Source organism: Melanotaenia boesemani, chromosome 14 (genome assembly GCF_017639745.1).
Source record: "Melanotaenia boesemani isolate fMelBoe1 chromosome 14, fMelBoe1.pri, whole genome shotgun sequence".
Classification (NCBI taxonomy): domain Eukaryota; kingdom Metazoa; phylum Chordata; class Actinopteri; order Atheriniformes; family Melanotaeniidae; genus Melanotaenia; species Melanotaenia boesemani.
Genome location: NC_055695.1, coordinates 10,982,620 through 11,000,862, shown reverse-complemented (window position 1 = coordinate 11,000,862; position 18,243 = coordinate 10,982,620). Strand labels below are relative to the sequence as shown.

General features: G+C 38.5%; 1 protein-coding gene across 3 annotated transcripts in view; it reads left to right on the top strand.

The window, feature by feature from the left end:
- raver2 (ribonucleoprotein, PTB-binding 2) overlaps nt 1–18,112 on the top strand; it is a 96,395-nt gene extending 78,283 nt beyond the window's left edge. For all 3 annotated transcript variants that reach the window (XM_042005244.1, XM_042005241.1, XM_042005242.1), the window contains exons 10-16: nt 746–1,071; nt 4,466–4,574; nt 4,879–5,060; nt 5,753–5,863; nt 6,205–6,306; nt 8,469–8,687; nt 10,085–18,112. In XM_042005244.1, coding sequence (XP_041861178.1) covers nt 746–1,071; nt 4,466–4,574; nt 4,879–5,060; nt 5,753–5,863; nt 6,205–6,306; nt 8,469–8,687; nt 10,085–10,225 — 1,190 coding nt within the window. In that variant the 3' untranslated portion in view covers nt 10,226–18,112. The remainder of the gene's footprint in view (nt 1–745; nt 1,072–4,465; nt 4,575–4,878; nt 5,061–5,752; nt 5,864–6,204; nt 6,307–8,468; nt 8,688–10,084) is intronic.
- The last annotated feature ends 131 nt before the right edge of the window (nt 18,113–18,243 follow it).

The following is an 18,243-nucleotide window of genomic DNA, read 5'->3' as shown; positions in this document are numbered from 1 at the left end:
AAACTTCTCTAAAGGCTATTTGATTTACTGTCTCATTATCTTTTTTTAAGCTCATTCAGAAAGTGTGTACTAGGATTTTTTTCTGTATTTCTGACCTTTATTCTAAGAATATAAAGCATTTCATTAAAATGTTAAGGGCATTAAAATGATTGGACAAGCTTTGATTTGTGGGTGGAGCAACCGAAAGCCCAAGTTTCCCCATCAGTGAGGTTACATGCATGATTATAGACTTTCACCAAAGCAAAATCTTTAACATACATACAAACAGTTTGGTGTCTAAGCAACTATTGCTTGGGTAGAAAACAATGAGAGCAGGTTATCTGGAAAAATATTCTGTTTTTTGTATTTCCTTTTAATACACCAGATTTATGGAGCTAAATGTTGTTGCTGTAAGAATACAACAACCTACGTTCTCACAAATGTAAAACTTTATTACCTTTTGGCATTTTGCTAATGCTTACCTTCAAGCCTTCTACAATGATTCATTAATGCATTAACATTTTGAACATGTCAAAACTAGTTTAGGCTTCAGATTTCTCCAATTTGCTTAAACACTTAAACTATTTCTGCTTTTAGCATTTAGAATTTAGAAGCATTTAGAAGACTTTAGCATCAGGTCTTCAGCAATTTTAAGACTTCCACTTCTTCAGCATTGCAGGTTTTTAGGAACAGCAAATTCTTTTTCCTAATGTGTTACCTCCGATTCTATTTTTAGTTCTCATTTGTTTTTCCTGTTCTCCTCCAGAGTTGGGCCAGGAGACGATGCCAGCTTCTTCCCACAGTGCCACAGTAGTGGTTTCTGCTGCAGGTGTGATGCCCTACCTCCAGGGTCGAACTGGAGGAGCAGGAGACCAAAACATCACAACCCCTTCTGCTCCCTCTTCATCCAATTCCTGCGACAGGCAGCCGGCACCCCCAGGGACAATGGTGAGCTCCCAGCCCCAGGGACAGAGCTATTCCTTGGGTATGAGTAACTCCGGCCTTGGCCCACCTCCAACTAAACCCCCTGGAGGGGTGTATACATCAACAGGCCAGCACAACAGCTCAGATGGCAGCAGCCTGACTAACATGGTGAGCACAGCCAAAAACCCACATGTGTAAATCACAAGTTGTTATTACCCCACTCTTCTAGCTAGTTTAGTATATCTACATTGTAAATAAGCAACATATACACTTTTCTTGTGTTTAAATATGTATTTTAACAGTAGATCAGCTACTTTAGGCAGCAATGTTATTAGCAGATCATGCATAAAAGATTCTATTTATTAGATTTAAAACATATTTGTAAGTCAATACAGTCTTTACAGTCGTTACTGCAATATCAGCATTCGTAGCAACATCACAAAGACAAATGCAACATAGCAAAGGTATTTTACTTTTAATAAGACAGGCGCGGGTGTGTTAATGAGGGCTGCATTCTTAACTACTATTAACAAGTAGAATGCAGCCCTGATTAATACACCTGAAATTTGCACCATGTATGAAAGTATATGTTTATATATTACATGTCTTACTGTTACTCTAATATTCAACAGCAATATTTCATTTTTCTTTTCCTAATAACCCTGATTTAACATATACCTGTAAAGTGAATAAAAATAAGTTAAAGTCAGCCACTTGCATAAATTGGGGATCTCTAACAAATCCAGTAATATGTGTTTTGTTCACTTCTCTTGAGGACCAGAGGAAATGCAGTGTCAAGTGTAAAGTCATTTAAATGAGAAGTTTCTATATTTGGACTAAAAATAGTTTTCTTATAGGTTTTTACCACTAAAGAACCAGATACCACTTGCTTAATGTCACCATCTTAAATGAATTCAGCAGTGAAATGTTGGGAAACAGATATAAAAAGAAGTGTTAGTTCATGTCGGTTAAATCGCAGCAAACAATGAATTAGCTTATTTAGAAATGCGCGTTTCTTCATAGCGTCTTCTTTTTCAAACTGTATTCTTACAATCTGGGTCTGTATGTGTGGGCCCTTTATGCTTCCACAAATACCTACCCAAGAGGCTTTCAAGTAACACTGGTAAACTGGAGCATCTGCCTGTCGTCTGTCAGGTTAGAATGAGTACAAAATGCAAAGCAATGGTTCTCTTGAAGTTGTTTTGTTCCAAAAGTTGCCAAATTGTAGCCAGGTTTCTTTTTCATTTATTTATCTATGTAAAACAGAGCAGTTACTGAAGGATTGTAAAGGTTTTCAGATTTAGAGCTAAAAGAATGAAGTTACGTTCAATTCAGTCTATTTGAAGAATAGAAGCTCAAAGTCTGAGTAAAGCTAAAATAAATCACTGCCTTGAGTTTGTCATATCACAGACGAAATGTTATTAACCACCCAGCCAAGCATCTTCATCTTCCAGCTGTGGACTGAGTTATCATATTGCTAAATTGTGCAGCTTACATGGGTAGCAGCTGAGGACTTTAGGGGCATACAACAGCATAGCAGGAACACGCCAGCTGGGTAGTTTTGGTGTATCTTATAACCCCAGCTCTCTAAAAGTTTATAAAACTACCAGGTGAAAACTGAAGAAAGAGTTGGCTCTGCAGTAATAATCCACTAAGTGTCCACTGACTGTTGTTGCAGCCCTAAACCTCCACAGGTCAGGCTTGACTCTTCACACAGTACAAGTACAAACACAAAGTCTGTAAGCATAAACTGATCATAAATCTGATTCTCCACACCTCTGACTCGTTTTGATGGCACACTGACATTTATTATGAACATCCCTGGAGCTGTCCAAGGCTGAGAAACCACATTTCACAACTTTTTTTTTTTTTTTTTTGGTTGTTGTTCTCATCCCTTTACATTAGAACTGTGTTTCACTTACAGCTATCAACATGTTGATTCAGTCAGTCGACACTGGACTGACTTTTACTGGCTGGAGAAGCTCAGAGAGGAGACAGGATGTCAGATGGATGCTAAAAAGCCATTGTTAGGGGGCGCCAAAGTTCCGAAAGGGGCTTTAACATATTTTAGCCAGAGATTTCCAAATAAACCAAAATTTTACTATTCAGTTACTATTTATAAATGATCTTATGTGAACATGGTTATAAACTGGACTAATGTGGATCATGTAGTGGATTTGTTTTAATATGATCATAATTAGACTACAATGAATTATACTGAATGGAGCGGTCTCCAGAAAAGGGCCTTGAGATTTCTTTGTGAAATGGCGTTTTATAAATGAGGCTAAAGTGAATTGAGTTCCATGGCTGGAAAGGTTTAGGTCCAACACTCATAAAGGCTGTGATGAGGACTCATCAACCTCAACAAAACAAGACTTATTCCTGATCCATGTTCATGATGAGTAAATTGGTGCATAAATCTGTGCCTAAAGATGCTCACAGAAACTCTGGACTGTTTTTTTTTTTGGAAGACGTTGTTGTGGCTTCCGTCCCCTAAATTTGATCCAACTCTGCATTCCTGTTTGCACTTAAGGGCAGTCTTTGCTCTGCATGTCTCTTTCAGTTCAGGCCTCTGGGTCCGCTTGTGGGTCTCATTATTTCATGAATATGTCCGCAAGGTATGTTGTAAAGCATATTGTGGCTGTTAATATAGAGTTGTAGATTCATTGATCCCAAGAGTTATTTTAACTCCTGCATTTTCATAAAACACACAACGTACCTCAGTATGTAGCGGAGGTGTTATGATTTCATACACATGCTAATTGTAACTTCTTGTGGGGCAAAGGTTTCACTGTATAACTCATGTAATTAGTTTCCATACAAGCCTATGAATTTTATTTGTTGCACTTAAATCTGCAGAAACAATCTGCATAGTTCTTTTGCTTCTGTCCACAATATTAGCTATTAAAAAAAGAAATGAATTCACTAAAAGTCACTTTAAATACTTGCTATAATATCTAACTACGCTTTCTTTCACTCTCTCAGTCCTACCCTTATTTTATTCCTCATTCCCTCAACCTTACTTAAAAAAAACCCAGACAGAGGGAACATGCAAGCAAACACTCTTAATCCCAGGAGGATTCTTTCTTAGAAAGATTCCCAAAATGCACCTCTCTCTCACCCGTATTTTATGATACAGTATGAAAACTTCTGTCAGCCCCTCTGCCTCCCCAGCTGTCTCTCCAGCTCTGACAGCTCGTGCCAACCTGTCTCTACACCTGCATTTACTTTCTCCTTGACTAGGCCTTGATTAAATCCAGCACTGCTATGCTACTCTAACCTGTTCATTCGTTATAAGTCAGTGTGCAGAGATAATGACAGCGCTGATCACAGTTCTTCAGGGAACCGATTCCTGTCCCATTGCTGTCTTCTGTAAAGTATTTTAATGGAGAGAAAGTGTAATTAAGAGAGAACAATTCCTCGCAGGTTTCTGCTGCCTCTTAAGCTCTTCAACACCTCATAAAATTCTCATTTAAAGTCTTATGTTGATTACTTTAAACAACCCCTGAACAGAAAGACTGTATTTAAATAATACAATTAAAATCCATCTTTCTCTCTTCAGACAAACAGTGGTCAGAGTTCTTTGCTGGGAGATCCTCCTAAGGAAGTGAGACTGCCCTCTAATCCTTACCTAAACCTGGCCAGTGTAATGCCAGGAGTTGTTCTGCAAGGTGAGTACACAAATATACAACAAAAAGGTGTCTATCAGGTGTCAATGTAGACAAACATCTATTCAGCCTTTCAGGCAGGAGGTTTTTATGCAGTCGCTAATGAGTTGAACATGTATCAGCTGTGCCAAGTAGTTTCTGTAGATGTAGCTTTCATTTGAACGGCTGCCGTCCAGTCTAGAGGAACATTTCACAGCCACCTTTTTACTGTTCTGAAAAAAAAAATTAAACACATGCTCAGGGGAGAATTTTAAGTTTATCCTCCAAGTTTTTACGTCTGAACCCACACACTGTGCCACTTGCTCAGGGTCGGTAGGGAGCAAAGCCCAGGGAGGACAGCCTGGCTCTGGGCCCTTCGGCAACCCGGTCACACCTGTTGTGTCCCAGGGATCCAGCTCCTTCTCCCACAATGCGACAGCTACAGCTCCTGCCCCGTACACCTCCGATACCTCCACTGACTACAGCCAATACAACCAAGCCTACTCACAGGTACTACACAAGCAGATTCACTACGCATATAGAAATGAAGAAATGTGCCATGATGGGCCATGTTCACAACTGGCTAAGCGAGGGATGAAGTGATTAAATGATTGAAAATGAGTGGATGGATGATGGTGAGCTGTAACTAGGCAGGAAAGTGGAGGAGATGAGAATGGGTTTGGATATTTGGACAGACAGAATGAGAGTAGATTTGGCAGTGAGCACTGTGTCTCCATCTGTCCCTGCTCCCCTCCTTTCTCAACCCTCCATTCAAAACAAGTCATGAAGCTCTCCTACTGGCTGTTTGTCTGCTCCTCTCGTCCTTCATTTCTTTCTCTCCTGTCACTCTGTTTGTTCTTTCCACTTGTTTTTGTGCCTCCTCCAGCAGCAAGTGGCATATCTGATATTTTGAAGCAAGAAGAAACCCAATTTTAAATGTTAATTACAATCTACTCTTCCAAACAAATGAGTCATGATTAGATAGCCAATAAAACAGCCTGTTTAATTTGTCTGAAAAGACAAGACAAAGGAAGAAAGCAAGAGAGAGCTGTCAGCAAGAACAATGGTGAACGAAGGATGATGAGAAGGAGAAGAAGGAGGTTTCAGATCCTCAAAGACAAGAAAACAACTGAGCGAACGTTATGTGTGTGTGCTCTGTTCAGTCTTCCCCTGATATTTGCTTGTGGATGTCTGTGTCATAGGAGGCCATGCAGCAGTGGTACCAGCAGTACCAAGCAGCACAAACACACACTTACAATACTGCTGCTCCACAGGACAGCACATCTGCAGACTACAGCAAGGAGCACACACAGGTAACACACACAGTAACTATGTTGGCATTTTCCATATATGAAAACATTTGTATGCACATTCTCATTCGGTTTAATGGGAACGTGTGTCCAAAATTTTGACTGATACTGGACTGACTGATAAAGGAAACAAAATTCCATAAAGTAATTAAAGGACAACTGAGAACATTTTGCCTTTAAGAAGTGAGAAGAGAAGTTAAAACCTACTAAGATTTATCCACAAGACTGAAAACATCAATTAAATTGTCAATTAACTGTTTTAATGAAAGCTGCTATATTCTTTTTTTTCTCTAGTGTCAAAGGATTCTCACAATACTTAGGTTATGATAAATTTTGTGTTCCAGGCTGCTGCAGCAACATCTTATGGGGATTACAGTTCCTACATGCAGGCTGTTACTCAGTACTACACTCAGCCTGCAACAACCAACCAGGCCTACGCCAGCAAGGTATGAAAACACAGACATACACTCTAAACTTCTTTCACATTTATATAATGGATTTCTATGACAGATTGTGACATATGATTTCCACTATGTTTCTACATTTCAGCAGTAGTCGGGTCTATCTGTGACTTTTTTTTTGTACACATTTTAAAAATTCAAAATTAAAAGAGATTGTTGGATTTGACAAAATCCTGAAAAACTTGGCAAAGGTTGAGGTGGTTGCCTTCATGCAAATCAGTTCTGACATAGTGAATATGTTGTGCATCTTGTAACAATAATAATCTTTTTTTATTCGTTACTTTAAAATAGATAAGGCCAACAAGCTGACATGTAAGAATAAGACAAACACAGTTGAGTCATTATGTTTGTGGTAATAGAGACACTGAAGCAGACCTAAAGCTTAATCCTGCCATCTCTGTTGGGTTTGTTGTCCTTGTGTTGAGATGTTCAAAAGGTTCAACATTGCCCTCATATGGTACTACCAGCGTTTCCAAAGGATTTGGGGAGACTGATGTTTTGCAGCAACTACAACTTGTTTTTCTCTCTAAACTAGGGGTGCCCAAGTCCGGTCCTCGAGATCTACTATCCTGCAACTTTTAGATGCAACCCTTCTCCAACGCGCCTAAATCAAATGTCACCTGCATGTCATTCAGCTCTGCAGAGGCCTGGTAACGAGCCAGTCATTTGATTCAGGTGTGTTGGAGAAGGGTTGCATCTAAAAGTTGCAGGATGGTAGATCTCGAGGACCGAACTTGGGTACCCCTGGTCAAAACAGTGTCTTTTAATTTAGTTTCAGCTTATAACAAAAAGTCTTCTCAAGGCACTTAACATTAAATTAACAACCCAACAACTGGGTTGCAGTTTTACAGATGATGTAGACAAAGATTTTACAAGATTTTACAGTGGTGGGTCTTCTTTTTATGGGCCCTGTATAGACCATCTGCACTAAGTCTAACAGCTGATTTTAACTATTAGGTCATTTAAATTCTGTAGGCCTTCATATTACAAAACCTGAAGCTTTTATGTGAAACCAAATCTCGAAAGCAAACTTCAGCCAAAACATTTCTCATCCTGTTGAACTATCTGTGCTGCATGCCCCAAATCTGCATACTGGCATGCACACAAGGTTTGTCTGCATGTTTATTTGGAGAGGATGACCTCTCTGTATGATACTGATACCCTCTTAGAGGGAACACATCACTCTGCACCCAGCAACTGATACCAGCCATCTCCACACACATCCAGGTCCAAGTTTATCCGCTCTGTTTGTGTATACTTGTATGCTGTAGACTCATCAGTTTACAGTCACACTATATAACTTTCTGACCTTAAAACTCTGTGCTTATGACTCGTTTTTGTGGTACACTGTCATTTAATATGTACATTCCTGGAGCCATTGTTGCCCTGCCCTCCCAAAGCTTTTTTTCTGGCCCGGAGCATCACTTTACAGCACTTGCACCGTGGCTGATTCATTAAAGAAACACAAAAGATCATTATCGGAGACAGTGAGGAAAAGAAAGACAGAAAGGGACAGAGCAAGAGATAAAACAATAGTCAATATCGGACTCAATTTTACTGGTAAGAGAGAGCTCAGAGAAGAGACAGGATGCAAGATGGGTGCTGAATAAGGTTTCGTCAGGGGCCACAAAAGTGACTAAATCTGCCAAAGTTCAGTAGTGGGGCTTCAGACTGTTATATCATGGGGATCTGTGTCAACTTTTAGGCAAAAAGCAATGCATATCCTGAAGGTTAGCTTCCTGAATCAATGTTAGTGTTTGTGTGAAGTGTTTGCTCAAAGATTTTGGTTAGCTTGCATGCTTTTTTGTCTTCATCCTTGTTTTGTTATTTATTTTTCTGATTTAGTTTTTTTCTTTTTTCTTCATATAACAGCTGAAGAGATGAATGACTGGGCCTTAGCAAGTATTTATTCTCACAGGAACCACTAGAGACCAGAAAAGTGAACAAATAAATAATTCAGAGAACGATGGTCTCTTACTGGCAAACTATTAGATGTCATAAACTCCCAAATAATAATTTGCCATCTGAAAACAACAAAACTGAACTAAAGCTTCAATTTTTTGAGATAATGTTTTACTTCTGGGTCTGAATATAGTTTTTTTTACAGTATAAAGCTTTTATGATTTGTGTTTGTGTCTTTCCTGCAGGAGGTAGATGTGTGTAAGCCTCTGGGAGTTGCTCTGCATGCGGTGAGTAACGGCGCAGCCCCGCCCCCGGCCGTCCTACCAGCCGCCGCCGTGCTGCCGGCCTACAGCACCATTCCTTTAATGCCCGGTTTCCTGGGGGCGCCACACCCAGCGGCAGCCACACCGAACCCTGTCACACATGCACACACCGCTGCTACGGACTGGAACACCTACTATTATGTGAGTAAAAAAAAAAAAAAAAGATTACAAAGTGGAGAAACATTTTTGACTGTTTTGTGGGTTTTTCAGATTTTTTCTTTTTCCATTATGCTTCAGTTTCACCTTCAGTTTCACCTGTAGTTCTGGTTGTTGACAGCAGACAGTCAGCAGGAATTATTAGTCATTGTTGAACTTCCAGACTAATTTCTTCTGCATACTTTTATGTGTAACAGGCTCATCCTCTTCAGAATAAACATGGATACAGACTTGCTTTACACAGCTGTGCTGTACCGGTGTTCAACAGTGGCCAGGACATCCTTGTTTGCTTTAAAACTAAATTATAGAGAATGAAACAAAAAATGTTTTTTTTCCTCTCTGGCTGCTTCAAAATGAAAGCAAACAAACCAGAGGAAAATGGTCTGAAGATAAAATGTTGATGTGAAGCAGCAAGAAGAAGCTGCTGCATTTTTTGTCGATCATGGAACAGTATCTGTTCACCTGCAAGGACAACCAGGCCTTTCTCTGAAAGCTGGACCTAATTTTTAAGTGTCTTTTATCACATTTGATAAGACAACAGCTTCATTCTGTTTTATTTAGTTTTTCTTGGGGAAAAAAGCAGAATATTATGTAATTGGAAGACGGCTCTCTGAGACTGTTTTATGAAAAGGGTACAAGTGCAAAGGTAAATGTGTTTATTATGACTGGATCACACAGTATCAGCAATAGGATCAAAATTGTCTTGTCAGCTATTTTCTTGTTGATTTTTATGATTTTTTTCTTTTCACTTTAAAAGGCAACAGAGCCCATGAAGTTTTTCTGCTCTGTCACCCATTAGGCTAAACCAAAAAATAAAAAGAAAGAAGGAAAGCAAAAAAGCAAGCCAGTTATAACAAATGAATCTTGAATAGGAATGCAAGCTTACACCTTGTACTAAAGACTGTAAAAACCACTCAGAAAGAAGGTGGAGGAGACTCACAGAGAGAAAGCATAATGACGTAAACGAGCAGATCCAGACATCAGAGCCAATACTCGTCTCTGCAAAGATCTATGTTTGTTTGTGCAGACAGCCTCTGTGGCCCCTCTTTCTGAGGCTAAGACCTGCTTAGCTCAGTCTTAAACAAATTTGCATTCATGCTTACTTGCACAAAAACTGTTTATGTACATCTGTCAACATTGCCTTGTGCATGTCAACTTATAAACTTTTTTCCCGAAAAGTGGAAGGCAAGATATAAATGTTTCCAAGAGGATGCTGTTTTGTTTAGTTTCTTTCTTTTTTAAAGTTTTAAAACAAAACTTTTCTTTCCATCAGTAACTTTACAACAATGGAGGCTGATGGCTGATCCTTTTTTCCCCCACACATGAATTGCACAACTATACTTAAACTTCCCTCTCCTCTCTCATCATGTCTGTCTTAACAGAACCAGACAAGGGGCATCAAGAGGGAGTATCCTCAGCTGGCTGTGCAGGAAGTGCCATCATCGGAGGGTACCTACATCGGGCAGCACTCCCAGGGCCTCGGGGGGCAGTATGCTGACTACTTTAAGAGGAAGAGGCTCTGAATGAACCAAACCACCTTAAAGCCTACAATTTAGGGAGGGAGGGACAATCAGCTGGATGTCACAGCTCCCTCTAGTGGCCTTTCTGTGGCTGCCATTTTGCATCCCAGCAGTAGGTACTGAGTTAAATAGAGTTAGGGTTGCAAATGGCTTAGGTGAAAGCAAGCCATAGTGCTCTTTGATTTTGGCACTTATGTACACGTACATACACGATGTTGCTTTTGTCCTGTTTAAGCCTTAACTATTTAACTCAAACTGTTGTTTTTAAGTCAGTGTGTTAACTGTACCTAACTACTATTATCTTGTATGTTTTCTTTTCTAATATAATGTACACTAAAGTATATCGTATCTGTATGTACAAGCTGCTTTTGTATTTGCAAGCAGGTGACCTGTCTGCCCGCTCGAGCTGTCTTAGGATTGGTCTTTCAGTCAGGTCTCCCCCTTTCTGCCTCCCTTTTCCTGAAGACTAAACATGTCTGATGTTGCACAATCACGCTTTGATTCTTCAGTCAGACTGACATCTGTTTCCTCCTGCTTCACTGCCTTTTATTACCCTGATTCCTTTTAAATCTCCCAGCTGAGAATTGGAGTGTACGTGTGTGTTATGTTTGTGTCGCTATGCTGTATCTGTAGGAAGTGTCAGCCATTTCAGTCCCAAGGTTTGGGGAAATTTAATCAGGAAAAAAAGGGCCTGATCCAATTTAAAGCCCTTAATTGTGATGACTTGCAACAGCTTCCCTCGACAGACGGACCTTTGTGTAAATACTGCAGTGTAATATAAAGTATATGAAGCCATGCATAACAGACAATATCATAATATAATGGGTGTTTCTAAGCTCCTTTGTGAGTGTAAAACACAAATGGAGAAGATTTATTAAAAGTCATATTTGGTTTTTTGCTCAGTCGACAATATACTGTTATATATTTGTAATATAATATTCCAAGGCAATCCAAGTAATGTGTGAATAGAGTAATAATGTATGGGCTTTAACACTTAAGCCCAATATTAAGGCACAGTCCTCCTCTTTTATTTCAAACTAAAACATTTGGACCTTTTTTTGGACTTTAACAGGAGCTTTAACTCCACATGCAGATGCCATTTTTCCACAAACGTTTAACTCATTAGATTACAGCACAAGCTAATTTAAAGCAGGTTTTAAGTGTCTTTGCACTGCAGTAATTAAGTCTGCACACCACAGTCACTAACAAAACATAAATGTGTGTGCTGCTGAGATCAAATAAAGAAAATTATTAACTGAAGGTGATGAAACAGCTTCAGGAGCAAATAAAGTAACATTTGTGGATTAAAAAAAAAGAAAATTGAGCCATTTCTCTGTGACATTTAATTGACATTTAAAAGTCCCAATCTGATCACATGTGCATGGTGCACATATTGCATCATTTCCTGTTTTTGTGTAATGGTTAGAGCAGATTTGCAGCTGTATGTTCAATAAAACAGTACACCATGAAGGTAGTGTGCAGTAGATTGAAAACAAGTTTTTCTGCACTGATATTTTCTGCACATAAGATGCTATTCATGCAGGGTTTTTTTTAAAGACGGAACTTCAAACTATTTATTCTTATCTTATTTGTACTTCTGCAGTTATTAATATTAGTGCGCAGTCAGTATGCAGACAGTTCGTCTTTGTCACAGAGGAGGGGGGCTTATTATTTTCATATCATGGTTTATGTTCACAAAACTCTTATTGAACAAAGCAGCAATAACAAAAGCTCCTACTGCTGTAGAAAGATGAATGTATAAGTTGTTTGTTTTTAATCTGAAATGTTTTTAGCCATAATATACTGGTACAGGCTCATATGCATGGGGAGAGCTTTCTCTTTCTTTGTACCTTTATCTTTGCATTCTGCTCATATCTATCTATGATATATATGTCTGAGCAGAATAGTACTCACATCTCCATGGCAACCACACTCTCACTGTGAAACCCAATAGCACGTGAGATGAGATAATGCGTGCACATCATTTCAGTTCAGATAAGTGGTGTGAGTTTCTCAGGACTGAGGGGGCGGCTTGCCTATATGGGATGGGTATGATGTTCACATTCACTCACAATAACAGGAGGGATGAGCGAGTAATAATACGTAAAATTATTAACTACTAAACTAAGGGTAATACACACAAACACGCAGTTAACGGTCTAAACATTTAAACTGCAGCTTATTGTCGAGTGTACATCCATGAAGGATTGAATGTGTGGTCGAGTCAAAGGAAAGACTCCAGTAGAGAACAGGAAATGTTGTCCGACAGAAACAAAGTGAACCCATTTTGACCTAAATATTTTAGGAAAAGTCCTGTGTAAGGGTTTAAATTGGTCTAATTAGCATCCTTGCATACTGTAGTTTGTATGTGTTTGTAAAAGATATGAACAGTTTATCCTGTTACTTCTCATTGTTATGTAGCTAGGCAATACCATGCAAAAAGACCACACAGACTATTTATATTTGAATTTAGAGGGTTGAATGTGATTTTAGTTGATATCCAGGTCTCTGCATATCCAAGAACATTAAACATAAGTCAGTATGTGTTATTCCTAAAGATAATATTATCTTCTCTGCTTTATCCTTCAGTATATTTTCTATTTAGCATGCATTCTGCAGTATGTTTGGTTTATATTCTTATTCAAGTAAATTGTCTTTGCATTTCTGTCAGGCTATAACTTTACTGGTTTGAAATCTTTTGTTAGTTTTTTTTTTTTTTTTTTTCACTCCATAGCTGCGTCATTAATGGAAAAAGTTGGAACCAGTGCCTCCAGATGAAGCTTTTTCTAGATGTTTTGAGTTCTTTTTAATAACCACAACATCAGGCTTTAAATTCAGTTTTTTGTTTTTTTGTTTTTTTTTTAAGTAAATGCATGAAACACAAATTAAGTTTCAACGACAACTAATGTGACATCCATCTTGCATCCTGTCTTTTCTCTGAGCTCTTTCCAAGCAGTAAAAGTCAGTCCAATGTGGACTATTGTCTTTTCTCTTGCTCTGTCCCTTTTTTTTCCTTTTCTGCCTTTGATGTTGTCTCTTGTGTTTGTTTTCTAAATCCACCATAGTGCGTGTTTAAAACAGCTAGTGTGTTGATCTTCAGGTGTGAGGGTTACGGTTAGGCAGCTGTAACGTGATGCCCCAAGCTTGAAATAAAAGTTGTGAAATGCTGTTCCTCGGCCACGGGATGCAGCAGGGCTACAGTAGCTCCAGGAATGTGCACGATTGATGTCAATGTGCTGTTAAAAGCAGTCAGAAGCACAAAGTTTTAAGGTTGGAAACTTATGTAGTGTTTTTTTTTAAAAACAAAAAAACATGATGCATGCTTTCATATTTTGAAGAAAACTATTATAACTGCTCATTACACCCTTGAACATTTAAAATGGCAAAAGTCAAACATTTGTAAAGCTCTACTTCATCACATGAACCTTTGTTTTTAATCAACTGCCTTTCTGCTACAGACTGGACAGACTGGTGGGGAGGTGCTCCATCTGCCTGGTGAAATGTTAATTGTGGTCAAATTGGCTGCATGATGGTGTTTCTCTTAGATATGCGGCTGCTTGTCTGCATTTTTCCCTCTCTTGCATTTCTTCAACTAATTTTTCATCCGGTGCTTCCATCATCTCGATTGCTCTCACCTTCATATCAGTGAAAGCCGTGTTGAAGATGCTTGTCTGTATAAGGTGGAGTCTGAAGGTTCCTCTGTTCAAACACATTGTTGGCTTGACCGTTTCAGTCGGTTTTCATCAAGTATGCCTCATTTATTTTATTTCATTAGTATTTTGTATCAGCTTTTTCTTTAAAACTACCATTGCTATGTACTACAGAGCTGTGTTAAACTACTGAAGACAAACTTTATCAAGTCCAGGTTTGAGAGCGCTGAGGCCATTTCCAGTTTGTTGGGATTATTGAAGCTCATCACTTCGTAGACAGACAGACCTTGTGTGGTGTGGTGTTGTGATGTGTTGTGTTGCTACAGTGACTTGGCCTCTGCAAAACATTTTCATTTCTCAGCCAGTAGAACAAATGCATCATTTGGGCTAGACATAGAAAGTCTGTTCTGTTTATTTTCAGATCAGATTGTTCAAATTTAAACTCTTTGTTCAGATATGTTTGCATTTCCTCTGGTTTTCTTCATTTTCTTTATTGTAGAAACTTAAAATGGCCACTCACGAATAAGAAGCAGGACCAGAAGAATAAGACCAGATATTTTATTGCATTTTCCACTTTTTTGCATGTTTTTTTGTATAAAAATATGTTTGTTACTGGATTTGAAGCACTTTTCCCTTTACTCTGTCTGCGATCACTCAGTTTTTTCCCCAAGGACCCACCGCACAAGACAAGAATTTCCCCAACATGTCTGCTAACTTGACAGATGCTTCTCTAAATTTTCTCCACCTTGCACCTAAAAAAAAGGTGCAGTTGCAAGAGAACTTGCACTAAACATTTGGACTGAATTCAGTAACTTGCATTTCTCCCTGTAAAAATGTCACAAAGTCCATATTTCTAAAATGTGGGGATTAAACGACTCACATCAGCTCATGTAACAACATCCCAGATGTATTTTCGGTCAGAATTTTCACCTTTGTTGGTGCTTTCTTTGTGTGCTTGCTTCAGTGTTTTGTTGCATCTGTCATCAGTCTGAAACCATCATGCTCCCTCCACCATGCTTAACAGTGAGATCATTGCAATACAGTGTATCATACTGTGATATTAGAAAAAAAAAATATTGATCACATTGATGGCAGATGTTACCTGGTTGCTTTTACAATAGCTTTTAATCATCAGCCTACAGTGTTGTGTTTCATGGGAAGCAGTGGTTGCTGTTATAGTAAAGGTGACTTGTTTTTGGACGAGTCCCGTCGCCTTCTCTTTGGCTCAGAGACATTTGAGATGGTGTAGGAGTGAGTGTTGCACTTGTACTCATGGAGGTGTTTTGGCTAATCTGTCAGTATGACTTAAATTGTTTCAGACTGCTATCATCTCAAAATCTTGGTAATTCCATATAGTTTCTGAATTTCATCGTGCAGCTGGTTGTCTGCAATAATGTGCAAGAAACTGTGGGTAAAAGCATATTTTAAGCGTCTTCCTGTTGGCGTTCAGACTCTGCTAATTAGGTGGAGATGTGTCTTTATGACAACCATTTTGTGTCCACATCTTGATTAATGCTTTCTCACTAATTCTATTTTCCCTTGATTGCTGTGATGCTGATAACGAGTGTGTGTTTGTTTCTCTAAAAATGGGCTACTGGCAGGTTAGGTCGGGCTAAAAAAAACTGAAAACTCCAGCTGCCTTCAGCTGCCCAACCTGCAGTGATTTATCTTTTTTTTTTTTTTGGCTTTCTTTTCTGTCTGCTCAGTGAAGTGTTGGTTATGTCTGCTAGACTCCTGCATGTTGCAGGCACCTGTAGAGCTGTCACACACACACACTCCAACACAATGGAAACATGTGAACTTGCAGACAGGTTTAAAACTAAAGTTCAGCTCTTTATAATTTATTAAGCTCATTATTTCCATTTTATTGTCTCTCATGTGGAGTGAATCGTCCCTCTGCTTCAGTGTCAGCTGAGGAAATGATCATATTTATCAAAGGTCAGCTGAGAGATGTGATTCTTGCCTCCTTACTAAACACATTTATCACAGCAGTCTAGCTGCAAATGACACATTAGGATGCAGCTTAGTCATGGCAGCTTCAAGTGTGGCTTTGTGCAGAACAATCCTACTTACCGATCTGAGCAGAAGCCAGTAATGTTGAGTATTTGTTTCTACTAAAGATTTCTAAATTCACAACAGTCATCTCAAGGCACTTTATAGACATAATCAATTCAAGCCAATTAAACAAATCCACATTAGTCCGATTTATAATCGCTGTGCTCATATAAGCCATTTCATTAAAAAAATGCCCTAGCTAAGGAGAGGACCTGAAAGAGGAATCAACAGGAACAAAAACTTTTAGCCAGGGAGAGAAAAAGAGAAATGAAGAGAAGCTAAAACTAGAGAAATATGATCTCTCGTACTACTTCTCCTCAGGACTCTCCCTGCAGCATTTCAGGACATGTTTGGTACAGCCCAATAAGGAATTGCAACTGTCAAATCTTGAAGTAACAAATACATGGACTAGATTTTCTGCAGCACTCTGTGACAGGTTGTCCCTTATTTTAGCAATATTACATATTTTAAAGGCTTAAGAATTTATACTGAACTTTTTATTTTTTTTTAGATTTGCTGTGTGTGTATATATATATATATATATATATATATATATATATATATATATATATATATATGCAGATTATTCGGTTGCTTGCATGAATCTTTCGAAAATTTGAGTGTTTTCTGCAGCAGGACTGTGAAATTTATTCAAAATAAACAGCAGGGTTTGTGTATCATTTTTTGTTTGTTTTTTTAAGCCCCTCCTGCAGCTTGATGCTCAAAAAGATGCACTGAAGTTAAATGGAAGTAAAGCTGAATTCATCACTGGTTTTTGTATTTTTGCACCAAAAAAACATAACAAACACCCCATTTGGCTTACTTTCTGTGTTGGAAGATGCACAAAAAAAAAGAAGTGGGAATGGCTTAACATGTAAACAATCTGTAGATTACACCTTCTGCTCCTGGGATGCTGGAAAAAAAAAGGGCATCTTTCCATTCATCTCCCTCCTTTTCTGTCTACTGCCTGTAACTTGTTTACATTTAGTACCCATTTCAGCCGGTGCTGCATTCAAACCATACAACACTGTAGTTACCCCCAGCTTCTGATAGACGTGTATATATAAATATGTAAGTGTATATACCACACATCTGCAATAAGTTTAGCACACTACAGCATGATTGAGGTCTGACAGATTCCAGGGATTAGTTGGCTCTTCAAAAGCTTTAAAATTAGGTTTGTGCATTAACAAGAGCCACCTGAATGCACCATTAGTGCTTTGTGATGCTTAGAGAGGCTGAGTTTAGGGGAAGTTGACCTGCCGTCTGACTTGAAAATGAAAAGAGATTTGAAAACATTGAAAGTGACACTTCAGTCTGTTGTTATTTGTTCTTTAAAGTTTGGACTGATCGATAAATCATTATATCTTGACTCTTTGAGCTACCAAATGTATGATGTCATAATGGGGGGAAAAAAGGGGGCTCGTTCCCAGAAATGAACTGCACAATGATGCACTCAAAATCTTGCATTGCTCTGATCTTTCTCTGTCTGAGAAGCAGCTGCAGTTTGGACCCCAGATTTAATAAACTGTGTTGATGAGGCTCATTTTGCGGCGTCCCATGGTACAAACTTTCTTTCTTCTTGGAGAATGCTTGTTTATAGCAGAATAGAAAATGTGATGTCTTGCGTAGCTGCGTTTTGTAGAACTGACGCAGCTAAATAGGTTTAAGTTAAAAATCAGGGCGTTTCTGTTGTGTAGATGGTTTTCTCTCCACTTCAGGACATCTGCCATTGTTCTTATATAAATCCTGCATATTACACATGTTGAACTTTGCAATAGTTGGTGTGTTGACCACAGCTTTGCAATACTTTAATTTTTCAGATTTTTCACCCATTCAATGATTGTACATACTTTTAGATTTGCTGTGTTTATTGCTCTGGCTTTACATGTTTTGTTTTCCTCTGAACTGTAGATTTTGCTAAATTTTATATTTCACTGATATTTTACTGTGAATAAAGCATTTCTACAGCCGTTTTAGCATGCCTACATACAGCTGTATAGAACTTGTTTTCAGTAGTTAATAATTTGCTAGACTGAGAAAAAAAAACAGCAAACACTTATTTTATTTATTTTTTCATTGTGTATTTATAGATATCCTTTTTGAAAAATTATATATTTCTTTTCTCTTATTTAGAGCTGAAGTTGTCTTTTACATTCCTAAATAAAATGTGGGCTGACGCGCATCTTTGTCCTGTTGTCCTCCACCTTTACAGTCACTGATCCACACACAATAATATGTGAGCAGGTGAGTTTCTGGCTACACCCACCGATGGTTTTAGAACAGAAAAAGACTCATATTTTACCACAAGCCAGA